This window comes from Falco punctatus (genome assembly GCF_963210335.1).
Source record: "Falco punctatus genome assembly, chromosome: 1".
In the NCBI taxonomy this organism is placed as follows: Eukaryota; Metazoa; Chordata; class Aves; order Falconiformes; family Falconidae; genus Falco; species Falco punctatus.
The window spans coordinates 81,813,671-81,840,681 of NC_137580.1; the positions used below are offsets into that span (position 1 = coordinate 81,813,671).

General features: G+C 43.8%; 1 protein-coding gene across 1 annotated transcript in view; it reads left to right on the forward strand.

Moving 5' to 3' along the window:
- Positions 1–7,413: 7,413 nt before the first annotated feature.
- The window catches only part of CPE (carboxypeptidase E), a 56,231-nt gene continuing 36,633 nt past the window's right edge, over positions 7,414–27,011 (forward strand). The window contains exon 1 of the mRNA XM_080371174.1: positions 7,414–7,771. Coding sequence (XP_080227300.1) covers positions 7,483–7,771 — 289 coding nt within the window. The 5' untranslated portion in view covers positions 7,414–7,482. The remainder of the gene's footprint in view (positions 7,772–27,011) is intronic.

The window sequence follows — 27,011 nt, forward strand, 5'->3', positions numbered from 1 at the left end:
TGCGTGTATTATACCTTTCATATGTTTTTTAAAAACAAAGCTTTAATAGAAACCATATAGGATATAGTGTCTTACTCTCTTAAGTTAATCTCTTTAATGAAGCAGCATTGTTTCTGTTAGTATGGTCTACAGCAGCTAAACTGTTAAACTTCTTACAGAGACAGCAGTAAAAAATGGAGATGGAGAACATCTTGTAAGTACCGCTGGTTTGTGTTTTGAGGGACTGATTACATAGCTACTCAGTGTAGTGACAACTTTTGGGCCAAGTGCATTCTCAAGTTAAGCTACAGCTTTCCAAACTAGAATCTCAAAATCTACTATTTGAGTTGTACTCCTAATAGAAGCAGTAGTCTAATATTGTTGAATCTACTCTGTCTGTTGCCCAGGAAATAACAGTGGAAGTATTTAAGAAGGGCTTAACCCTTACAAAGGTCTTGCACTTTGAAGAGCAGCTGACATTAAAATACAGACTTCAAATACCACTTCATCTACCCTGTAACCCCTTTAGAGACGCTTAGAGTGTTTTGCTTATTCAAAACCACCTGAATTTTCATGCCGCTTCACATGAAGTCTGGTGTATGTAATACTCTGAACAGGCACTCCTGTGGAAGTGCAGATGAGATCAGGCGTCTTAACAAAAAAACCAAGGTGTTAATGACATTGAGAGTGATTCAGATATTGCTTGAGATGTGGGAGTGGTTCAGATTCCTCTTCTGCATGTGTTTTGTGGAAGCTTTTACTTCTCTGTCTGTATCCCTGTTGAATCAGTGTTATTCCCCTTCTCTGTAAAAGGAAGTAAAAAAACTTGACTGTGGCAGGTGAATGGAAGCTGAAATCCTGTGTTCACTTTATAGCAGAGACTGGTACTTAAGACTTGCTGAATCCATACGCACTGCCAGCCTGAACTCTCCAAAGCAACCTTTTTAATCAGATTTCAGAGATGGCCATTATCCTCTTTGCTTTTTCAACTCCCACTCTCGTCCTGCAGCTGCAGCCATACTTAGCTTTACTTTACTGAACCCCTAGCCTAAAAATACAAAGAGCTTTTAGTGCTTCGGATTTTTTCCTGCATACAGGATTTTATTCAGTGGTTCTCAGCCTGCTGGCTTGTGCCTATATGTACCCTGTCACAAAATTGTGTACAGCTATGACCCAGTTGCTTAAATACCCCAGTAAAGGTATTTGTAAGAGCTTGGTGCCTCCTCAGCTACTGGAGAGCTCAATCAGAGCACTAAAAGCTTTAGGATTACTTACAATGTTAAAACATATATTCCGTTCTTCAAGAGGTTTTTAAAATAAGGAATGTAATTTTAACATGTTGCTTACGCCACCAGTTTAGGTAGTGTGCATGGTGTTTGCTTTTTTTTTTTTTTTTAGGTTTGTTGTTCAGCACTTGAATCCATCTTTTTCTGACACCCATTGCTATTTCAGGGGTTTGGGTTATTTTATGCACATCCTTAGTGTACGATGTGATGACATCATTGCTTTTGATCTTTCTTTAACAGATCTCTGGAGAATTATGCAAGCTGTGCTTTATAAGTTTAATTTTTGCTGAAAAAATGTGCCTCTTTTAGAGAGAGGAACTTGCATTTGAAAATGACAGGCTTGTTTTGCCGCAGGACTCGGGCAGACCCGCGTTTTACCACCGCACACCGCCTTTCAAATGCAGAACCTTGTATGTATTACTGAACGTAGTGATGCTGCCTGGTGAATGACCTGCTTCATTACTACGTGTCTTCTATGAATATCAACAACTATGTCAGGAAATTAGATTTTTGAGGTTTTAGGCCTTTTATTAAATAAGGCTGCACTGATTTTTTTTCCATATTTAGTGAGAGACAGTATAGAGTGTGTGTCATTCTGAATACTAAAAGGTATTTGTGCAACAGCAAAAAAAATGAGAGCAACGTATGGGTAACAGTCTCTGGCTCTTCACAAGGCACAACAAAACCTCACACAATCTGTTGTTCTTTATCCTCTTTAGCCAGGAGACAGATTTAACTCTTAGAAGTGGTAGGATAGGGGAATAAGAGGGGGAGCAACATCTTCCACAACTTAATCTTTTTCTGAAAGTCCAGTTTAGTTTAAGTAATGCTTATCTGTGGGAAATAACAGCTCGTACTCTCCCATAGGGCATAACAATAGTTAAGTCCTGTGAAAGCGATGAATCAATTTCTTGGGTTTTGTGTCAAAAAAACATGGAAACTTGAAAAATGTAATGAATTGTTAAGATTAGGATTGCAAAATAAACAACTGCTTTTGGCTGCTGATGTGAAATACTAAGTAAGACTTACGTTACACTACAGCAAAGCTTGCCAGAAAATAATGTTTGATACTATGATTTTATTTGTAGATTATATGACTTAATTTATTTCCATCACTGAATTTATAATGAGTGACTGCTGAGGTAGACTGTTTTAAGATAATTTTAAAGAAAAGTGCAATATGTTTCTAGATTTTAACATGCATTTTACTGAAAAATGATACCGAAACCTACGTTATGGCTACAGCTAGTTACTGCTGACTATGGTGCCTGGTCCATTGCCTCCAAATCTCCATCCCGTTGCTGCTGCCTCTCTCTGCCAGGTGCAGCCTTCGGGTAAGTCTCAGCCATCAAAACCTGTAACTGGCAGGTTTCAACAGAGTTTTTAACAAGGAGAAGGCAACCTTTTGCCATGGGTTCTAGTTACAATTTTCTATCCGTGAAGGTAGTAAGCACAGCAATCAAATTGCTTTTTAATGGTATTTTTCACCAACTAACTGTAACATATAATGTCTTCCACAGCAAGGCGTAGCCTCTGTTTCTCACATCCCTTCAGTGGCTTGTCTCTGGATTGTCAATGTCTTGTTTCACCTATAGATATCAGAACTGTGTCCCCGGATCATCCTTTCTAATACCACCTTGGCGGTATAATCACATCCTTCCTCTTAACCGTTGTCCTTCTGTCTAAACATTCAAAGATAAAATTAGCTGTTCTGCACCACTACGCTGGAAAATACAGTCAAGTTACCCATTTCTTGTGTTCTCTCCATGCTACCAGCAATACTGCTTGCCAGACTGTTAGGAGTGTGTTCTGTATTTCTTGCTCTTCAGCATAATTTGCAATTTGCTGCTCTGAAATATTTAAAAGTGCTCAACTTACCAAGTAATCTAAATCACATTCCAGACCCGCTGTATCTTTATTACTCACTGGTTTTTGTCATCTGCAAATTTTAATCAGTTTTGATTCACATTTATGTAATCACTGAATAAATTAGCCCCCGGACTTGAAATACTAATTGTTGTGTTTCTCTGTGTGAGTGTTTGGTGCTGTAGCCGTGCCATCTCTCAGGAACGGCATTGCAGTTCAGTCTCCAGGACCTAACACCGCTGCAGTGATTAATCCTGCAAATTGAAGGAAGGGGCAGCAATAAGCCACAGCCGTTTGTGTAGGTACGCAGCGTGTACATGCAAACGTCAGGTACATTGATGTGTAATTTGAGTTGCAGCCTATGAACAGGCTCTGTGCAGTATTGTTACATGTATGGGGGTTCACCACCACAGTAAGCTCATGAACACCTGATAGGGTTGAGTTTCAGTAACATGGGTGAGTCATCTAACAGGTGGGGAGACAATAAAAGATTCAGTCTTGCAATACATAACTGGAAGGTGGGGTAGTTTTGGGGTTTTTTCCCTTTCCCTTTCTGTAACCTGCTAACTGCCTTGTCTGTATTTGCATTTTTAAATATTCATTCTTTTTTTGTTTATATTTCCTTTGACCTGCCTTTTGTTAAGCCTGTTGTCAAAGTACTGAAAACGCCACAACTTTCTGTATCTCAACCGTGTTTTGCAAGCAGCCAAGAAACAGAGCCATTGAGTTGTGTGAGACATTTGGGAGGCTGGTGATAGAAGCTTCTGCCTTGACAGTTTCAAGTGACCAGAGCTGCCAGGTATAGTATGTGTATATAATAAGCATTCAGGCAAGTTTTGTGAAAGCTTCTTCCACAACTTATCTCTACCTACTTGCCCAGAAAGTTGTCAACACTGAGATCAACTGTTCCCTTTGTAAAATTGATTGGAGCTATTCTATCTCTGTCATTAATTTCTTGATTGAAACCCTTCCTAGCCTTTACCTGGTCCTTTAGGACATATATGGTCCGTAGCTGTTTTCTCTGAATAGCTGTGCTGTGTGAATACCCTAATTAGTCTTTCAGATTTTTTCCAAGGCTTTCCAATGCAATGTAACTGGCTATTAGCAGGCCCAAGATAGCCCTCCTCTGAGGGGGGCTTAAAGACCAGCTGGTGATTTGGTCTTGCTTATCTGAACACGCTTCTCCTTATGCATGCGTTATGGCCAGCATCCTACTTGTGTTCCTAGTATGTTAGAAAAAAACAGTCTTCCTCATGCAGTATAATGCACCCTCTCACTTCTTTCCAAATATAAATCAGAGAAGTTTACTGAGTATTTCCATGGTGTAATCATTAACCGTACCTTGCCTTTAATAGTGTGGCCTCCATCATAGAGTGTTTTTAGGATTTGTGCTGTTCTGATGTGCTTCTCTTGTTTTGAATGGACGTAGCTTTATGGTTCTCATTTTGGGTTATACAAGAAAACAGTTGCCTCAGCCTGCTTGTCTTGCCACACAAATATAAAAACGGTTCAGAATTACTCAAGTCTTGCAAGCAGAACTCTGTGAGCGTGAGGGTTTTTGGGCTTCTGGGGAAGATTTATTTATATACTTGTTGGTGGATCGTGATTTGCTGAAAAAGATTCAGGCGAGTCAAAAGTGTTTGAAATTTGAATCACATTCAGCAAATTGTTTTGGCCAAAAAAATGTAGTGATATGTCAATATATATGATTACTATATATATACGTTTGTGTGTGTGTATATATATTTGCCTATAAATAAATATTTTTGGAAATGTCAGTGAAATTTTCTTCACCAGTACCAAATTATTAGGCAGCGAAATACAGTCTACTATTTGGTGTCATATACAGACATAAGAGACAGGTAAACCAGATTTGAAATCTGCTGATGGGGACACTTTCTGCGCGGGGAGCAGCTCTGCTCCCTGCTTTAGTTAGTGTCGTAGGCTTACAAGGCCCTGCCCAGAAGCCTGGTTATGCACATAGGCTGAGAACGCCCTTGCAGTTAGGGTGTTCCTCTGAGGCTAAGGGAAGTGCAGAACCTTTTTCTATATTACAAGGGAATTTGGCCTTTGCTTGTGATGACAGTCCTCATCTCCGAACTGTAGAAAACGGGGAGGGATCAGATCCAAAGGAAGTCACAGATTTATTCCTCCTGCTCAGTTCTGCGAATGCTCCTAAGATGCCTGAGAATCTAATCATCGTTTCTTAATCCTGTATTAAAAAAAATTTAGTACATGTGAACTCAAAATGAAACATTCGATAGTATATAAAATGCCCTGTTTTATACAAGATGTGTGTGTGCATGTGCTTTTATAGGTACTCATTCTCTTAATTATGTTAGGGGTGGTTAATAAGTATGGAAATCAGTGTAAATCCATTCAGATCTCGTTGTGAGACTAGTTTTGTGTAGTGGAATAATAATTCACTGCTTGAAGAGATGAAAAGAAAAAGATTATTTCTGAGCTTACTTGCATCCTCTAGTAACACTGTATTTTGGGCAAATAAATTCGAAGGGAAGCCAATGCAGTTGCTACACTGCACAAAGGGTTTTTTTGACTGATCAGAAAGTTCTCCCAGAAAATGATACTAAAAAAGTTTAAAATCGCAACATCAGCAGATTTGTTTACTTTGTGTATAGGGTGCAAGGGAAAGTGATGGAGAGAAGGAATATTTAGCCTGTGATGAATGTAGCCAACAAAAATGAAAAAGAATGTGAATCTTTTGAATGCTAGGTCAGCTACCTTTATTTGCAGTTCCTTTTGGAGCTCTGAGAGCGTTGCACGTACTGAACATAATTCTAAAGCAGTGTGAAGTCATCAACAAATTTGTAATACGTTTCATGCTGTCAGAGGGATGGCACTTCTGTGATCCTGAGGCTGAGCAGTGGTCTTGGGAAGAGAAAACAACGCATCAGCATCCAAGTCTTGGAAAATGCTTAGAGCAAATTTGCACTGTCATAACCCCAGAGCTGATGCGATGTGATATGGTGGGCATCTCCCAAAGTTTTGTTGCAGTAAGAATTAAGAGTTGAAGGCTCTGAGAAGTGCTCTGAAGGTCCCTTTGCACATAGGCGCATTCTTGTAACCCTGGAATTCCGCTGGGCAGAGAAGCTTCTGAACCCAGCTGGTGCTGGATGATGGTGAGGAGTGGGTGAGTGAGCATTGGTGCTTGCTGGGAAGAAACACCTCCAATAGCCCAGGACTGATAGGACACTTACAGGTAACGAGCGAAAGTGACTCTAGGCAAATGGAGATGTCAGTATTTGTATGTAATAGTTGCATTTTCAGGTCTGAGTTTCAGGTGTTAGATGAGTTTCTGAGCTGGTGTATCACGAAGCATCAATGAAGATGTTCTCCTGGAAGATGTTATTTCCATTATCTTCTTGGTTGGAACTAGATAACCTGTAATTTAGGAAAATATCCCTAAGATCACAAAGGGTTATTAACAGATCTTTCTGAAAATTGATTTGATGTAATTTGGTGATGGAACAGGACATTATACAGGCTCACCCTTTCAGATCAGGGTAAAATATGTATTAGATTATCAGGGACAAGATTCTGTTTGTAGAAGGAAAAACTGGAGTGTGATTTTCAAACTTTTCAAAATTCTGAAGGTCTCCAGACTTTCCAGTGAGGCTTTCTGTCCTTTAAAAACAATGAAAAACACTAACGTGGAAGTTGCTCTTTAGCACTTAGCCGTTTTCTTTTATCAGTTGTCCTGTACGGGCTGTTTCGGCACACTCTGAACACCTACGCCTATAGCGACGGGAGGGGACCCAGGTGGCGCCGGGGGTCCCGCAGTGGCTGCGGGCTGGAGCAGCCGGTGACTCACTGATGTGCGGCGAAGGCTCCGCTTCCCGCTGGGCACGCGGGACGCGGTCTCCCAGTACCGCCAGTACCGGTGAGCCAGTGCTGCTGCTCTCGCTGCCTGCTGTGGGCCACGCTGCCTCACGGCCCATCGCCTGCCGCCCTCCCGGTGGGACCCATCGCGCACGCCGTGTCACGGCAGCAGCGCGGTGCGGTGTGACCCCCGCGGCGCCGCCTGCTCCCCGGCTCTCGGGAGCGGGTGACGGCGGGGGAGGGTGTTTCACCGGGCAGCGAAGCAGCGCCGCGCCAGCCCCGCCCCGGGCCGCTCCAGCGCGCAGGTGTTGGCTGCCCGGTGCGCCCCGCGCCGCTGCCGCTCCCCGCGCTCCGACACCGCGGGGTCCGCACGCCTCCCCCCCCCCCCCCCCCGCGGGAGCGCCCCCCTGCGCGGCCGGTCCCGCCTCCCCGCCCCGCCCCCCGCTCGCTCGGTCCCTCCCTCCCTCCCGCCGGGGCCGGGCAGCTGCGCGGCCGCGGGCAGGCGGGCGGGATGGCGGTGCGGGCGCGGGTGCTGCTGGCGCTCTGCGGGCTGCTGGCTGCCTGCCGGGCGGCGGCCGAGCCGGCGGCGGGGCCGGGGGGTGCCAGCCGGCGGCGGCGGCTGAGCGCCGAGGAGGGCATCTCCTTCGAGTACCACCGCTACGCCGAGCTGCGGGAGGCGCTGGTGGCCGTCTGGCTGCAGTGCCCGGCCATCAGCAGGATCTACACGGTGGGGCGCAGCGCCGAGGGCCGCGAGCTGCTGGTCATCGAGCTCTCCGACCGCCCCGGCGAGCACGAGCCCGGTAAGGGGGCGGCGCCGCACCTGGCGGCGGTGCGGGGCGCGGGGCGGTGCGGGGCGCGGCGGCTGCGGTCGGGCGCTGTCCCTGGGGCGCTGCTGCGGGAGCGCCACCGGCCGCACCCCGCGCCCCGCGGCGGGCCGTGGCGCCCTGCGGGGGAGGCGCGGCGAGAGCCCGGTGAAGGGGCGGGGGCGCTGCGGGGGGCACGTGCCCGTGGAGCCGCGCCGGTGTCGCGGGGCGCGCGGAAGGGCGCGCGGATGCCGCCGTGTGCGCGCGCAGGGCGGACCGCGGCGCCGGGCTCGGCGCGCCCAAGGGCGCCATCCCGACAGGTGCCCGGGGCCGGCCAGGAGCCACCGGCGCGGCGCCGCGCGTCCCTCGGCGGGTCACGGACCGGGTCTCGAGCCCTCGGGCTGTCGGCGGAGACGCGGCTGCCGTGGGCCCCGGCGTGTCGGGCACGGCCGGGGCTGCGTGCGGCTCCGCGGCCTGAGCGTCACCTGGCTCCGCGCCCGCAGGGGACTCGGTGCCGCTGCCAGCGCTGGGGCTGCCGGTGGAGGTTACGCGGTGCTGAGTGTAAGGGAGACGGAGGAGGAGGCCGGGGTAGCAAAGCGTTGTCCTGGAATGAAAAATGTAGGAACTGCAGTGAAAGTTGAGAATTTTCCTTGTGGTTTGGTGCCATCTTGGTGTGAGGGGTGGTCCTGAAGCACAGAGTGAATCTGTCGCCACTGTGTCATTTGTGGGCCGGAATGATCCGTTGTGTCAGGGGACATCACCCCAGGTCCCTGTCGGGCACTTGTGCCGGCTGGGGCAGGGGCCAGGAGCACGCTGCAGCCCGCGGCGCGGCCGTGCCTCGTCCCGGGGACACGCTGCTTCTCCGGTTGGCGTCACTGACTTGGGAAAGGGTTTGTCATTGAGCCCAGCCCAGAGAGACTCCAACTGCGTATCAGTGAGCAATAACAGGCTGCAGAAAAGAAAATTTCCTGTGGATTCCATCCACGTAAAAGCCGCAGCGCATGTCAAGCGTTCCCTAGAACGTGCTCGGTCCCTCACAAAGGGAGCCCTATAGACAAAAATGCCACATGTTGTAATGTCCCAGTCACGTGGCAGGGAATGTGATGAGTCCTGGCAATCTTTAGTGGCGGATGCTGAAAATGCTGGGTTTTGCAGAGGATTAACCAGGGGTTGACCCAGCACAATTTAATTGTTTTATTTCAGTCCTCGGAGTTTCACTCTGTGAGGTACCGAGCATTTCTCAAGAAGTGGAGAGCTGCTACAGCTGCTGTCGCTGTCTGCAGTGGCACATGCGGGGAACCCAGGGATCCGCCTAGGGACGGCGGTGAGCCAGACCCCGTGCCTGGTTATGGTTGTGGTCCTTTGGGAGAGTTGTAAAGGCACGGATTAACATCCCGGCGCCTTCCTTACAGAGCCTAAGCACCTACGTGTTATCCTAATGGTGCTTCTCAATAGCGTGCCCTTTCTTCTGCTGTGCAGTAGAAGGTAGCACTGTTTATTTTTCCGTGTGAGCTTTTTTAAGCCGTGCAGTGGAAGAAGTGGAGCCTTGTACCAGGCTGGCCAGGGAATAGGAGGCTGATTCTGCAGCTCGTACCTGAGGGGGGATGCTCACTCGCTCAGAGCATCCATGCTTGATTCCCAGGGCGACGACAAGAATAAAGACATATTTTGTGATTAAAGCTTGTGTGATCAGGTCCTGATTTATCATCGTTACTAAAAAATGATAGTTTCACAGACACTATATATACACAGACTATATATACATATAGTTAATTTTTCATGACAGGCCAACCAGTTGTTATTGCTGAACAGAATCTGTCCCTACAAGAACTCCTGAGTGTCACAGGGTTTATTTTTAAACATGTATGAGCATAAATGAAATGCATACTGTGGTTCATAGGTTTACAGTCTGTAGAGAGCTCATGCTTCTAGAAGCCTGGAATATGCAGGCATGATACGTGAATTATCTAGTGAGCTGCTGTGAATACAAAAAAAAATGTTTCTGTTCACTTAGTAAGCAAGATGATGACAAAATAAATCAGGAAAGTGTCAGCAGAGCACCAATAAAGACTCCTTGTACTGAGTAAAGAGGCTTTGTACTGAGTAAATCAAATAATGTACATACATGCATATATTGCATAACCATATTGCACGGCTGTGCAGTGTTGTGTGAGCGCCTTTGTATGCAAGCATATAAATCAACTTTAATTTTAGAGTATCAGCTATTTTTGAAAATGAATTTATAATACATGTGCAGTATTTGAAAAAAATGCATGAGAGAAATAGGAAAATTTTAGAAATATGCTTTAGACTTCCAAAGCAGCTGGAACAAATCCTCCATGAATGAAGCAACTGGAACGAATTGTTAAGGCTTCATCTTTTGATGGGGTAAATACACAGTGTGAGTTTTTTTGTTTTTGAAGCCCTGATACTGCACTGGAAACCAGAATGACTGTATATAAGTCAGTCTCATTTCTTGCATAAGCATACAAAGTGTCTTGGCAAATCTTGGGAACCCGAATTAGTCACTTGGAGGACGCACACTGAGCCTTCACTGAGCTCTTCCCAGGGACATGGTGAACGCCAGAAGCGTGAGACTGCCTAAAGTTTCTCATCTTAGGTTAAACACTCGGAGAACGTGGTGCCTTCTCCGCAGACTTGAGCACCAGGCTACCTCTGCTTCCCTGGTGGGTCATACCAAACCCAGGCTGGTCTAACATTTTGTGATTTTGTTTTTTTGTGGCAGCAATTTCTTTAGGCTGATACTGCACCTGCATGAGAGATTAGAGCCTGCAGTTGCTGCTGGAGAAGAAGCCCTTGAATAAGGAGAGGCAAAATCCGGAGATGAAGATACTTGAACTTTTAACAGTTTTCTAGTGACACAGCTGTCCCACGGGGATAACCTTGCTTTGAGTCGGTGGGGACTAGGTGATTAGGGCAGAGGAAGACTTGAATGAGTCTGTGTCAGTGGTTGGATGTAGGTGTTGTATGAACCTAGACTGGAAGTGATCAAAATGTTCTGGAGTAGCTTTGATTATGTAAGAAAATACGCTTTTGTCCCTGTGCTTGCCAAAAATTGGCAAAATTGAAGGAATATGGCATACGGCAAGGTGAGGTAAAGCGAGGAGAAAGTGGTTGTGGGAAGCTGATGATGTACGAAGGGGAAACAGAGAACAGTTGATAGTAAAGCACAGATTATTTGTGGGACAGACTAAACAATATTTTGCCTTAATTCAGGTGCAAGAGAATACTGACTGCTCCTGAGAGAGCAAACAGGCATTGGGTATCTGATGTTCTGTTGAACAAGCACCAAATGGGTGCTGTCTCCCGAGGCTTTTTTTTATTACCATAACTAAGCTCATTTTGAGTGTAAGTTGGTATTCTTGAATAGCAGTGAAGTATATTTAGAATTGATTAATGCCAAAAGCAGTTCCTCCACCGTTAGTGTTTAGCCACTTGCTTAGGCATGCTGCCACTTCTGACTCATTTATACCATTGATTTCAGTGGTGCAAGATCAGTCCCCTCCCTTACCGCTTCACTTTTAATGTGAAAATGAAACATTCTGACACTTTAAAGAGTATTTTTTTTCCATTTACATGAAAAAAACATAGATAAGAATTTCTTTCAACTCCTACTTTTTTTTTTTGTTTTAATAAATTACTGAGATTTTTATGGTTGTTATTTGTCAGTGTTTAGTTTTCTGAAGAAATCCTCAAAGCAAGGCTTAGTAATTGTCTGATTACGTGTGTTACATATACAGGCTCTGAAAATTACTTTTGCATCAAATAGAGGGGAGAGGGGATGGATGAAAATACAGATTTTGTGGCAACAAAATAATCCGCACATTTGTGACATTTTCATCGGACTGTTCATGCTAGAGAAAAGGAAGCGGAAATCCTGAGAATACCGGAATGATGACATTTTGGAAACAAAATCCTTGATGTTTTTTTCCAAAGCAGTATTTAATTTGAAAGTTTTTTTCAATGTTAATGATTTTATTGTTCATCCTTCTCCTGACAAGCATCTTTAAAAACAGAAGGAGAAGGTTTATTTGTAATTGAGAGGCGATTTTCTAGGATATGACATACTTTGGGCTTCTCGGTTTCCAAGGACACCAGAGCGTTGCGCCACTGAACAAGCTGTGTGACTTCCCAAATGGGATGGTGGCTCCCGGACCAGCCCCCCCCCCCCCCCCCGCCCCCAGTCACCCAGGGTTGGGCTTCTGGCTTCTCACGCTCCAGCCCTGCAGTGCTGGAGCTGTTTCCTCCTGCAAAAACGGAGTCAAAGGGTAACTGAAAGAGAAGTGAAAATCGTGCCTCTGCTTGGTGCTAATGAATGGGGAAATCCAAGATCCGTCCGCTAATAGAGAAACCGTACCTGTGTGTCGTGGTGTCACTGAAGTGCTCCCTCGTTCAGCTGTGCCACCGTCTGTGTGAACTAACGCTGTCTGTGGTAAGAATTGTGGTAAGTAAAGCTAACCAACTCACAGGGGAAAAGTGTTTGTATTTCACCGTTGCACAAACCCCATTTCTAAAGACTTTTTAAGTGATTGTAATTGCAATGACTGCAGCCATTTCAGAGCAAGCGTGAGCAAGCGCTGCTCTTTTTCAAAGAGAAGCAGTGGCAGCAAGAAGAAACAAACGTGTAGGAGGCTGCCGAGCTTTCAGCCAGCCCGGCATGGGCACCCGCTGTGCTGCCCCGGTGTGTGTCCCAGGAGGGGGACACCACCCGGTGTCACCTGGGGCTTGCGGGCTGCCCCAAGTCGGGTGGGTGAGCGCAACGTGGGGCGGCAGGGCAGGGCGTCCTGGCGGTGGCAGAAAGCACGCGGCTCGGCTCTTGGTTATGGTGATGTCATCAGGTGCAGCTGTGCTAGTTTTATCACTCTCAATTAATTGCGCTTGATTTTCTAAAGCTTCTTTTCCTTATGCTCGGAATTTGCAAGTGGAAATCTTGTGAGCTTTTTGATGGGCCCTGTTAGTGTTTCCCAGTTTTGCAGAGCATTAATACAAATTGTATGCGGCAAGAGCTTGTGGAGAGGAAACCTAATTTTTTCATGCTTGAGGTTTAAGCAAACACCAGTTTTTATCAAAGGCCAATTGTTTAGCATTCCTTTTCTGAAGGGAGCTGCTGAGGGATATGGGGCTGGTTGCTGGTAAACACCGAGTGTGCTGAGTTCAGTCATCCCGCTGCATTGCACAAAGCTGGGGCTGTGGGTGGGTGGGTATAAGCTGTGTGTCGGTGCAGGAGGTGCTGTGCTGACCACGTTATATTGTCACGTTTTTCTGTCAGCTGTGGTTCAGCTTCTCTCCTTATCTCATGGCTTACATCTGCAATCCTCTTTAAAGATGAGCTGCTCTTTGGGCAGCAGGGTGACGAGCACCCGCAGTGCCAGACCAAGCGTGTGAGTGAGGGCAGCTCCTGGTGTCTCTGCAGGGATGTATGACATGAAACGTGGAATAAACCATGGCTGAACCTGTTATTCACGTAGCCCTCTGCATTTGGGATCTTTCTTTCCTTTGTGCATCAGGGAATAGATTTTCCTTTAGAGCTTGTGAGGGCATTCTGGCTTTCCCAGCGAGCACTGCAGGGATGCGCTGCGGACTCGCCTCCTGGGATGCAGATCTGGGGCTGGCTGCACCGCGCTTGTTCTGCAGAAAACGAGAGGCTGTAATTAACTTTCCACCACAATCCCTTATGGGTTGTAGTGCCACTTAGGGTGGTCCCCCTGGAGTCTCCCAGCCAGGATTTGGCCTGGGGTGGTCTTTGGCAGCAGGATTATAATGCTGCTTGCATTCGGAGTGGGATGCCCAGTGTCCTTCACAGATTGTGTAGGTTGTGCAGGTCTCAGGAGGGCTGTAGGATTTGCTGGCAATAAGATGGCTGTTTGTATGTGCTGAGCGAATTTTTAGAAGCATCTATTTTATTTTTAGGACCCTTGAATAACTTCATATTTTTTTTTAGAATGTATTTCATAACACACAGTTTTTTTGAAAATATTTTCCTTCCTTATGTATCTTCTTTCTTAAATAAATGATATTTCCTTAATATTTCTGATTTCGTCCTCAGTTCTAATAGTGTTCAGCTAAGAACAGAGGTGTAGAATACCAAGAGAAAAATGTGCTAACAACTCCAGTGAAAATCACAGCAAGGTAGGCATGTTGATGAGTCCCATTTGCAGCTGGTTGTTAATGCCGTTCAGATTCCCATTGAAGTCAGGGGAAATTCACGGTACGTGTGGTTCGGCAGCTGTGCTGGGCAGGCTCTGCAGCATTTCCTAGAGATACAACACCCTTACTCCAAACTCCTTCACTGGCTGCTATTTAAAGGCCTCCCTTGTTAGATCATTTAGAAAAGGGTTAAGAGAGGCTGTGTGGTACCTGCAAAAGCCCTGTAGATCCCAGCTACCTGCCTCAGAAATTTCCCTTTTATTGGCAGGAGTGACACAAAGGGCAAACAAGGGGCTGTAATCATTAAGAATAAACAGGACTCCACAGAAGGCAGTTGTTTTTATTTTTTCAGGCTTAATATTAGTCAGAGTATGCAGAACATCCAGTTTGTTGATCTGACTCAGGCTGGTTTTGACAATCCTGCTCCTTTTGAAAGAGTAGATTACTTCAGTTTCTTTTAAAGGAAGAGTTGTTACCACCTCCTGCAGCTGCAGAACACCTTGACCGTTCCCAAAGAAGACACGAGGTGAGCCTGTTTTCTTGCTGATCTGAATTAAAGGGATGTTTTATTATGGTGACATTAACACAGACTCCAGAGGATCAGTGAGGAGTCTATAAAGCACAGGGATTTCCCAAGACTTTGTGAGACATTTTGTCAAAGGCAGTAAATTATAACCATGTGATTTATTGAAAAGTGATCTCGTTATGATATTAATTCTTAATTTATTTTATTCAGGAGAAACTTTTCATTTATCTATGATTTAGCGATCAATGTATCAAGTTCTTAAATTACACAGAGGGCAAAAAGTGTGAGACAGGTCTTCCTGTTTCAGAATAAACACAAGGTTTTGGTTGTAACAGTGGAGCTGCTGCTAGGCTCAGCTAATAATTTAGTATTAAAATTAATTTAGAATTAGTTCTTTGTTCATGCTGCCTGATTTTTGTTTTTAAAGGTGGTACGTGATTTAGAAGCCTGCTGCTGTGCATCCATACTCATGCTATCATCTTGCCTTGCTGGTTCCTAGGTAGCCCTCTTGGTTGGGCTGCAGCACCCTCTGAAAATGTCTCTTTTCTCTGCTGACTATGAGGAGCTGACATTGGGCAGGCGTTGAACTTGGGAATGTGTGCAGGAGCTTATGGCTAAGGCCTGATGTATCCCAGCCTTCATCTAAAGTGCTTTGTTGTGCTTCATATGCTTGCTTTCTGAAATACACCATTTTTTAACCTGGCCTGATCTTAGCAGATTAATTTATATTATTAAGTCTTCATGCCTATTTTAATTCATGTTCCTCCTAAAAAAAAGTCATGTCACTTCTTTTTTTTCGTATGAGCAGTGGAGTAAAGGGTCATGTACTACATATACTTCATTTTGGTGTGCACATCAAAACCCAGGGTTCAGTGAATTCAGTGGGATCAGGATGTTATATTTGAGGCTTACTTTCTGGTATGCTGAGGTTAAATGAAGACACCAAAGGTCTTTGTAGTTAAAAGGTTGGAAAAAAATAATCCCTATCAGTAAAATGGTAGCGGAGTGGTTAGGTTTGCTTTGCCATGTAGCATGAATTTGAGGTCTTGGCTGCCACAGATTTGCGTGTGTTATCTCAGGTTTAAGGCTGAAAGCTGATACTCTGTTGTGAGTGGGTTAGGAGCTCTGCAGAACAACAGAGCTGGAAGACAGCTTGCTGGAATTTGGGATTTTGGAATTGGAATTCTGCCAAATGATGAACACGTGCCACAATGTGGTAGCTGCCCTGTAGCACGGGAGCTGTCACCTCGCTTACTGCTTCCAGAGGCACTGTTGGGGACGAGGACACCAGACTAAAAGCGCGGTCTCGGTCTGTCGTGCCCCTCCCTTTGGGGTGGAGGTTTCTGGCAGTGTGCTGAGGGTGTCTTGGCTGAATCGCCACCGGCTGCGTCTTCCCATGGCAGCAGCAGGTAACAGGGTGGTTGTCACAGGGCTGTGGGGCTCGGGTCCATACAGATACGTATGTTAGAATGGCCAGAGAAGAGGAAATCTGGAATCATAAACCCATGGTTGGCAGTTCGAAGGCAGTAAAAATTTATCTTTAATTCTTTTTCCAAGGTGAGACATTTATAAATGTATAAGCTAGCAGCTGCTTCCTGCTGGTGGCTCATACTGAATTATGAGCAAATCCTGACATCCTTGTTTACTTACAAGTCAAGTCCTGTGGAGAAAGCTGAGATAGTCGTTCTTTGTATGGAGTTGTTTGTGACCATGGAGCGTGAGCTGCCTGATTTACGACAAAAGAAATCCACTTCTCTGGCTGCAGAGCCTACCTACAGTGAGAACACCATTTCGAGTATTTATCCTTAGATATAGGGCTGCCTCAAAGCTGAGCAGAAAGAACTGTTCGGTCACGTGGGACATCTGACTGATCACAGTTGAATAAGCGTTTTCTTAGCAGAGACATCCTTGGTAGTATACCAGTCGAATGATCTGGTAGGTATTTTTGGTACCTAGGAAGTATGACCCTGACCTTTGCATATTAGTTCCCCAAACAAAAGAAGAATCATGCAGTGCTTTGCTATGAGAAATACAACCAACAGTTGAAAGATACAAAAAAAGTGAAAGGACGGTGAGACATTTTAAAGGTCAAAACTTTTTGCATAGCTGTTTCCTGTACCACTACATTAGAGATAACTAGCTAACATGTGTGTGAATTAATGCATGTTTTTTCCCTGAGTTTTCTAGCTGCAAGACATGTAATTTGCATGTCCTTTTATTTTTGTGTCCCTCAAAAGTAAAGGGAGCCCACACACAGCATCACTGCCCTTCACGGCTATGATCGGTGCATTCCTTGCACGTTTATTATTCAAAATTAACCTTTTTTCCTATGCTAAACTGAATGTTTTGTGGTTTTGGCTGGCTCTGCATTTTGACTTATTGCACCAAAGCACAATTCTGGAACTATACACAAAATTGGGCTGAGATGCAGACCTAAATAAACACTTTTTACATGTGTAAAAACCTGTTACTTCAAATGGAGATTTATGCCTATGGTAAGCTGACTCTCCATGTCAGATTTCACCTGCTGTAGAGTAGACAGTGTTTTAATTTCTCCTCCCATCGAGGTGCTGAGCATCCACAAATCAAACTGAAGTCAGTGGGAGCTGCACATCTGAAATCTTTGTTGTAAGCAGGAGGCTTATAAATCCTAATGTTCAAGCCAACTCGTGTGTGTGCACCCTTAGGAAAGAAGGCTAAATGTGTCTTTGGTTCTCTAATAGCCTGCACTTAAGGAATGAGTGATCAAAGTTTATGTCTTTCTGAATGAAATGTCTGTCTTTGTGGTGACATCAGTACAGGGTGGGATGGAGAGAAGAAAAAGGCTGTGGGGTTGGGAGCTGGGCTACCGTGTGTTTGAACTTCAGACACTGTCGTTGTAGGAAGTTGTTTCACAGGGAGGAAAAGTGGTTTTGTGATAAAGGATGTCTGGCTTCTTTCCTGGCTCTGCCGTGTATTTTTTGTCTGTGGGATAAGAACATTCTCTCCCTGTGCCCCAGGTTCTCGCCTCCCTGCCGGGGTTCTCACCTTCCCTGCCGCAGGTCGGTGTGTGGCTGTGCGCCGTACCCAGTACAGAGGTTCGCGTGGATGGCGTGCGGGTCAGCGTTCGAGCTGACCTTAAGGTGCCGTTCCTGCCCTTGCCCTGACAGATCTGGCCGAGTGGCAGGTAGCCCACTCCTTGTGCTGGCTCAGTTATGGTAATGGCCATATGGGGAGGAGGAGTCAAGAGTTTCTCTCACTGTTTGTTTGCCTGCTGCAGATACACATTTTTTGTGTTTTTTTTTTGTTTGTTTGTTTCTTTTTGGGTTTTTTTGGTTGGTTTGTGTTTTTTTTAGTTGTTGTTTTTCTTTTTTGTTGTTTTCTTTTTAAAACCCTGCCTCGGTAGCAGAGGAGTATGAAGAAGGTACCAATTCTTCCTTTCCTTTTGGTGCTGGTAGGTAGAGTTGCAACAGAGATGTCTGTATTTGCAGGGTTTCCATGCAGGGTTTCCATTTCCAGGGTTCCCAGTTAGGGGAACAAATCTGTAGTGGAAATATATAGTGGAAATCTTATAGTGGAAATCTTTACTGGAAAAGTCTATAAATAAACAGAAACAGAGGAGCATCTGTTCCTTGATACTCCATGGAGCAGCTGATGAAAATAAATTCTGTATTATAACAGTAGCCAGTACAAAGTGAAAAAGTACCTGCCAGCAGAAGACCCCCTCAATAGAGAAGTTTAAGAGCCAACAAGCTCATCTGACTTGAAAATTGAAGAATTGTCTGAAATAGATGTTGCCATGGAGACAGAGAGGATTAGCAGGCTGAGGCTGATTTCATTGGTCTGCTGCTGGCACAAGTTGCTTGTTTGAGTAGCATTAATATGTTGTCTCATGCTGCTTTATATGCCGAGACCATCTGGCATTAGTGGTATTTAAAGGTGCAGTTCTGTTACAGAAAGAGTTGTCTGACCTGGTTTGGTTTATGCTTGTAGGATGAATTACAAGAGTTAAGAGGTCTTTGAAAAGCTGCCTCATGCACTAAAAATATTCTGAAAAGTCACAGCGCGTACAGAGATGAATTGTGGCTTCGGGAAGCAGCATGGGGAATGTCAGAAGTTTGCTTTATACTCAGCGCAGATTCGAACTATTTGCTGCACAAACAGGCAGTCCTGCCTGTTCCTGCAGGGGTGTGTGGAGCCAGCCATGCTTCTCCTTCCAACGAAGCCTTTTCGCTGCACACTGCAAAGCTGCTCGGGAGCTACAGCACCGCACCTTGAACAAGCTGAGATGATACTGCTCACTGCATTGTGTGTTAAGGAAAAGTACGTTGCAGAGTTAAATGAACAAAATGAGGTCTAACCAGATGGAGCCCCTCCAGGTTACGTCACAGCCCATGCTTTCAAGAAGAAGTATTTCCTTTTAGTTTGACTATATACCATTGAAAACATATTTTGTGGCAAAGTATTTGATAAGAAAGACAGTTTGTAGAGTCTGAGATAAACCTTATCTTTGATCTATTTATAGCTGTGAGTCTTCATCTGCTTTCCTTAATACCACTCTGGACTGGGAGTTAAGCTCCTTTGGAAGATGTATGACAGTGAGGAAATTCCTCAGACGCTTGTAAATTTTCACTGTTTTTTTCTTTGATAATTATTATAATGATAATTAATGATTCTCAAGAATTTTTTCCCCAGACAGAGATGGATGGTTAAAGAGTGACCAAGTAATAGCCAGAAAATGTTTGTGTCTGACCTTAGGTGTTCCAGCGTAGAGGTCTGCCTGTGGGCTGAGCGTCCTAGGAGAAGTGGCTGGAGAGAAAACTGTCTGGAGGCTTTGCTCTCCTGGACAGACTTAAAACCTAACGGAATTTGAAGTTGAATCTTGATAATAAACACTATGAAAGCATAGGAGTGGAAGCATTTTTGCATTCTCAGGTTACTGATGTTCTTCTGAAGTCAGTGATGGAAAGCATTCATAATGGTGTTCTGCAGCTGTGTAGTGCTTGTCCACATATACTGATGTGATACTCGTTGGATATTGATGGTGTACTGCGTAGTACACAGCAAAATGAAACAAGGACTCGGGATCTATTTCACAAATCTTTTAAGCTTTCATTCTGGAGCTCTCACTTTGATGCGAAAATAAATTCTTCATATAATTTCACTTTAAAATGCAAGACCCAAGAAATACATAGCTTTGGATGGTTTAGTTCCTTTAAATAGCTTCAGAATGATTACATTCGATACTTAATGTTTTTACAGCTTAGTTCTGTTTTAACTCTGTCAGAATGAGCACTGAGCACATGAAGAAAGCCAAGTAATTTTTCTGCCCAGCCCACTCCCAACCCTCAGTCCCTTGTCTGCAAGTCAATTCCCTCCCTGGGTTTGTTTTTTTTTAAGCTGGTCATCCCGTTCTCTCTGCGAGAAAGTGTGGGTGCAGTTTTGGGCATCAGTTTGCCCCAAGTCCCCCCGACAGTGATGCGGCAAGGATGCCGCAGGACTTCTTGCTGCTCTTACCCGGAGCAGTCCCTCAGGTTACCTCTCCGTGGCAGAGCATCACCTGCATGCACCGGCGCTCGCAACACACTGTTAAAGCCAGCCTGACGGGCTGTGGCACAGCCTCACATGACCGTAAGCACTTTGAACTAGATAAACCCACAAGTAGTTACTTCTTAAAGACACCCAGAGGGGCCCATCTTAGTGGGGATGGTGAGAAGGGACTGGTCCTGATCAGCGAGGGTGTGAGCCACCTACACCGCTTGGCACCGGGGTGTCCTGGGTGCGCTCAGCACCGCAGGCATAGTCATCACTTTTGGTGTCCGGTTTGATAATCAGAAGTTCTGGCTTCTTGCAATTTTTTTGTATTAGAGCTTAATTTCCGAAGCCACTGATTTTGGCTAGGTGCTGCTCCATTCCTTTGGTAGCATTTAATTTGTTTCAGTTCTCCAGATGCTGAAATTTGACATACTGATATTTTTAGTCTGGGAATTAACTTTTTTTTTTCTCTCCATTTTATTCATTTCCAAGGATGGAATGCCATTTCCATTCTTGCTGCATTTCCATGGCACTTAAATGGGCCTACTGCATCTGATTAAAATATTCACAGATTATTTCAGTGTGAGGAAGGATGACAGAGCTGAGAAACAACTACATCTGGAGTAGCGGTGGGGCTACATAACGTTATACTGAGCAGCAACGTCTGGTCATTGGCCTGTCTGAAACTGAAATATTTGCAGCAAGGCTTTCTTGTCTGGAATGCCCAACACAATTCTTTAGATTTATTGTTAGTATGAGTTGGAATGAACATACATGAATTAATTGTATATTTTATGATCTATTTTAGTGGTAGCCCTGAAAATTAATGATATGGAAATGTGCTTTTGAAACAACCGGCCATAAATGGCTAAAGATGAATTCTTCTCACAGTACCCTTTCAGTAGCGCTGTAGATCCAATAGATCTGTTTTAACAGTAAATTTTCTATATTAAATGGATTAATTAATATAACTCCATATTATGGGGGCAATTTCAGAAGCCTGTAGTTAGAAACAGCTGAATCAGAAGGTGATACCTCTCCTGTACAAAAAATCAATGGAAGGCACCAGAATGCTCTGTGCAAATGTAAACAGAGTTGCTGTCAGATTTGTGCTTCCGAAGCGTTGTCCCAGTAAATCGCACCTTTGGGTAGCATTCCAGTGCAATCCCTGTAACCCCAGTGAAATCACGCTATAAGGTCGCAGTGGAGCGCTTGAGTGTTACCCTGCGCCTTGAGAAGGTTGTAGTGCCCATCGATGGCCCCGACTTTGCCAGCAGGTTTGGGCAGGGTTTGTTCTGCCTGGACCTCGGCTCAGCCGCTGGGACCCCGGAGCGGTGGCGCTGGCACAGCTGGTGGGGGCTGGGAGGGGCAGTGTGGTGTCTGTTACCCCGACACCACAGCAACCAGAGATGCTGGTTAGTGCAGCCCGATCTATTTTTCGTTTTCTCTTTCCTAGGAACTGAAAGGATTAGAATAATCTAAAGAAAACAAACAAAGAAACAAAAAGCAATTGATGTGGCCGGAGGAGGTGGAGGCTCGTGTTGCAAGGCTGCTGGAGGGTTCCTTGGGGCCCTCTCTAATGAGCAGTGGCATTGCCCTCTGCTCTTACTCATCTGCTATGAAGGGACTGGCTCACACAGAGCGTGGTGACGCTAGGAGTCCCTTATTCACTTGGTAGCAAAACTCACTTTAAGTTGCTTTATATATGTATCACAGATCTCATGGCTTTTTCCCAGCATAAAATAGATTGGTGTGAGGCAGGACCTTGAGTATCGTGCTGCTAACCAGAGTTAGAATGAGAGCTGTATTTTGCAAAGGACAGGTGATCATCTAGAGCTGAACAATTTACAGTTTGCTTATTGCTGGTGCCTGTCATCTGGGAGCACTTCCCGGGTTATTTCTGTTAAAATTAATTGCATGGACACTGAGCTAGATAGACCTTACCCTATTGCTGGTATAAAAAAAAGTAAGTTGAAACCTTTATGAGCTCCCAGTTGTAATTTAAACTCACTGCACCCTGGAAAGCTGTGAATGACATGTATTTTTTTCATGCAAGGGTTCATTTAAAACATTGTTCTCTTTCCTTTCTTCTTCCTCCTTTCTCTTCACTCTTCCTGTCCTTTTTTCCCCCAATAGTTTTTTGTTGTTTGTGTGGCTTTTGTTTTTTTTAAATCACTGCAGTTGTCTTTTAAAAGCAGCCTCTCAAAATACAGTAAAGGTGAAAGAGGAGAGGAAACAGAAAAGACTAAAGAAAATGTGGGTTTGCTACAGATTCTGTAAACTTCCAGTTTTCTCCAGCCCTGAGGCTGCATTGTCGGCTGTATCAAGATTGTACTACCTAGAAGGAAGCTGTGGCTGGAATTTGCAGCAAGGATGTGGCATGTTAGTCAGCAATCTGTTTATAACATGGTGGTTTTGAACAAAACTTGCCTTTTCTGTAGGAGGATCTCCAGCAGAATCCCAGGAAAACTTAAGTGGCTGCAGCTGTAAAAGGAAACGTGTATTAAAAATGCCAGGGAGAAACCACAGGCAGGGATCCTTCTCTGCCATTTATAGCGTTGTCGTTAAATGTCCCTTTCAAAGCTTTGAACAGAGATAGAAATCGCATTTACCTTTAAATACATAAAAGGAATAGACAAATAGTGAAGTTAGTGGTTCTGCTGCTGCTGGTTGCTGCAGTCTGTAACAAACGGGTATTTCATTGCAGTTGGTGTCTGAATAGAAACCTCTGAGCATAAGAGCCGGGGAGTACAAGCGGCAGTAAGTGTACGGGATCTTGTCTAGTGAATAGGAGTGGAAGCAGGCAAACAAAACGTTGTGATAGTTTCAGCATCAATGTATTTACAGAAAAATGCTGATTTGGTTATTGAGGTTTTCATGTGCAGAGTCAAGAGGAGCGTGGGTCAAACTCTTCCCCCTGGTTGCTTAGGGGTAGGTTGGTTTCAGTGCAGTCTTCCTGCTTTTCTGTTAACTGTCCGTTTGGTTGTCCTCGTGTTACTCTCTGTTGTTTAAAAATACATTGAAATCAATGCAGCATAGTCTCTCTTTGTGTTTACTTGGCAAATTGGGTAGCACGTGTTTAATTTCTGAATTTAGCAGAAGCGCTCTAAGTGCATTTCAGGAAGTATATGTCGAGAGTTACTTCTTCCAGCTTTCCCATTAACTGGTTTACAGTGATGAATGCATTTCCCAGGAAAGCAGTCAAAATTAAATAGCGTGGAAATCTGTATAGGTTTCAGTTCTGCACACGATGAAGTCCACTGAAGCTCTGCCAGTGACATCAAGGGGTCCAGTTTAACATACTACCTACGCTGCCAAATACCATGGGAGCAAGACGAGGGTGGGCTGTGCGTGTCTACATAAGCCATTACTAACAATATGAAATAACTTACAATAGGTTAAAATCGTGATTGCATGTACATATTCCTGTCTGTGTGTACATTTGACATCAAAAATCTTCCAAAAGTTCCTTGCAGAAAGGAAAAATCTGACCTCTCAGCCATCAGCTGTGTGGAGGATCCGTTTCTTGGGAGCTGCAGCAGAAGCTTGTCGATGTGGCCCTGAAGGTGCACAGACCCGTGGGGTAATTGCTGAGCTGATCTTCAAAGCTCATTGAATACTCAAGGGGAGAAAGTAATTTTAGAAGACCAAAAAACTGATATTAGTCCTTATCTTAGATAGGATTCCACATAAAGAAATAGATATTTGGTGAACTTTCTAGCCCTTCATATTCATGCTGCAGTTACTTTTTCATAAAGCGATGGAAAGCAGCATGGCAAACATTCTGTTTGCACGTTATTACGGCGGCCCTGATGGCATTCACTGGCCACAGCAGCCAAGTTTCATGGAGACTTCAAAATTGTTGGGGGCAGGGCAGGCCGAGAAGTAGCCAGTGGTTCCGAGATTTTGTTAAGTCTTCTGTTTGATAAGTGAATGAATGCTGGATCATCTGAAGATAATACACTGATAAAAATTGACACCCCAGCGAGTCTGAGCTTGTGCTGTAAATGGTGTTACGTTGCTAACAGGGTGCACAGCCGAAGGTTTAACAGATACACTATGCGAAGGCCAGGCTCCTCACTTGTTTCTAGTCAGTTATGTAGCTAATTTGTGATGTTCTGCCTTTTCTGATGCTATTAGCCCAGCTTTCGTTGTCTTCAGTGCGTGGAAGGTTGATACTCTGATTGATTTTCTTCCCTGTTTGCTTGGCTGTCCCGAATAGCAATTGTAATTTCAGACTGCTTCAAAACCCTTTATTGAGCTCTTGAGGGAATTAAACAAAACAACAAAAAAACCCAAACACCAAAAAGAACCAAACAAGAAACTCTTTCCAAACCTGCTTTTTATTTTTAAAGCCTTACAAAACAAAAATGCATTTTTTTTAATTCCTTTGGATTTTGCTCTTTGAAAAATTACCAGGAGAGGAAAAGAAGAATAATATTATCCATATAGAAATCACTAGAGTCTTGTGGGTTTAGAAAAATAAAACGTCTTGGACTTTGAAATATCAAAAATCACAAGTCTTGTGTCTTGTATTTATATTGATCATGATAATATGAGGTGGTCATAATTTTCCAGAGACAAGGTTTCACCTTGAAGAAAGAGATATTTTTTTTCCTAATACAGTTTGGTTAAATAAGTTTTAATAAAAGTGAACAAACATGTAAAATTACTCAACTATGAGTCAAGGTTTGAAGCATGAAAGTATAGTTGAAATTCAAGTCTCAGTTTGCCATTCTTGCATGGTGCATCAAAATTTGCCAGCTGTTTATTAAGTGGTTTTGCAGCAGATGACCTGGCATATGTTGACCCATCTTTCAAAACTTCTAGCATTATTATATGTTACAGAAAAACATGTTCTGAACTTTTTGGAACTCTTTAAAAGTTCCCGTGTGCTCGGGGGAGGCTTCTCAGGTCAGCCTGCTTGCTCGACTTGCAGGAGTGAGGCCAGTAGCTGTGCCACTGCAAACACAGCGGTCCTGTCTCACCAGAAGATCAAGGCAAACCAAAATACCATTTACTGGTGGCAGAATGAAAGATACCCTCAGAAAAGGGAATTTCAAATGTTCACATCGGGCTCAAAAGCCTTTAAAATCCACTAAGGCTAAAATGTGTTCAAGTCAAGATCTTACTTTGTTTGCAGTTCAGTAATTTCAAAGGGGAAAAACATAAATAACTTCAGAAAGGAAGTGGTCTTAGAGAATGGGAACAAAAATATCAAAGGTAACTTTCTAAAACTTTCTCATGTATTGAAGGGGTAAGAGCAGATAGGTTAGAGGCATATGGTGCATCTTGAAGAACTTTTTTTTTTTCTCTACAAATAGCGAAAAGAAATAAAAGAATCTACCTAATGTTAAAGTCTGTGAAAGCTCTTCAGAAAAGAAGAAACAAAATTCTCCCAAGACTGTTAGTGTGTTGCTATGTGAACAATTATAATGCAGCAGCAGAAAATGTTTACTGAGTGCCCACTGTTCTGGGAAGGGGTTTCTGTAGGCTATATCAAAAGAGAAAGAAGTGTTTTGATGCCAGTTAAAAAGTTCTCTCCATCTCGAGAGATTTGTTCAGTTACGTTTAGAAGAATCATGGCAAGCCTATTTACCAAGACCTAAAAGAGGCTTGAAGATTGCTGAAGAGTTAAGAAGATATTCAAGGTCAATTTCATTATTTTTAATTACTGATATATGGGCAATATATATGTGTGGAGGACAGCTTTATTCAGAAGGGAGATGCACAAACTCATCCCATTGTAGGGTGCCTACCAAATAACTAGAAGTGCGGTTGTACCAGAAAGTATACTTAACACTTTCTGTAGTCAAATGGCTGAATCCAATGATGTTAATAGAGGCTTTCCCCTATGTGAATAGAGCTTTTCCTGGGAGTGTTTTGAGCTGATGGGGATTTTTGGGTGCTTGTTTGTATTGCTAGCCTGTGCTTAAACCTGCATCGTCATCGCTGTTGTCACCCACTTTGGTAAGTTAAACTTGTCAGTTCTGCTGTCACACCTCCAGTTACAAGATTTCCTCGTGCGGTATGGCAGTTGAAATGGAAAACTGGAGAAAGGACCAGGATAAACGATCCACTCGTTAAGGAAGTACCGCAGAATTTTTAACAAGGACAGATACGAATTTATTGTTAATAATCTGGAGGTCGACACCCTTGGAGAGAGATGATCTATAACAATTCCTATTGGGATTGGAGGTGTTGTAATATCCAGGTATTCTGTGAAAATAGGCAAGGAAAGAAATCTTCATTGAAACGTCTTGCTTTGTCAGTGCTGTTATTATTAGGTTTTCCTTGATATCTTTGTATGAAATAATGTCCCTAGCCGGTTGATGCCTCTATGTTACTAAACTTCTTAGCGTGGATTTTTTGTCACATTTTCCTAGTAATTAAAATAAACATAATTTCATAAAATAGTCAAATTGAATATAATTATACCTATTATGATTTAGTTCATGTTTTCTTTCTTCAAGGAAGACTTTGGAAATTACTATAAAACTTAACTAAAATTTTAAATGTTTTTCTCTGTTCCTTCCTTCTTTACATCGTTATTATGTTATTTTTTTAAATCAGAACTCTGGAAGGAAATTCGTGACCTTTTGATTTTTCCCATGTAAGTGCTGACCTGCATTTGACATGTCAAGCCATAAAATTGTCATAATGTCATGACTGTGGTTTCAAACTTGTATCTCTGTGGGATTTCCTCAGGAACCAGGAATCTTAAGCAGTGTTTGCAGATAGACTCTGTGGAATTACTTTTCACTGATAAGTGGAATGCAAACAATGAATTGAGAAGTGTTTTTAGTTAATTATTAAGCATTGTCATTTTTAGAATGGTAAGAAGAGAAAGAACTGGGCAAAACTTTGTAATTCTAGTAAAAGTGAAATCACAGTATATCTGATTTTTTGATTACTTTGACTTTTGAGAGTGATCTGTAATTCAGACGTAGTTTTGGTCCATATTGTGGACCAAAATGTCACTATTAAGGATACTTTTTCCTTAATTCAAGTTTATTCTACTTATAACAA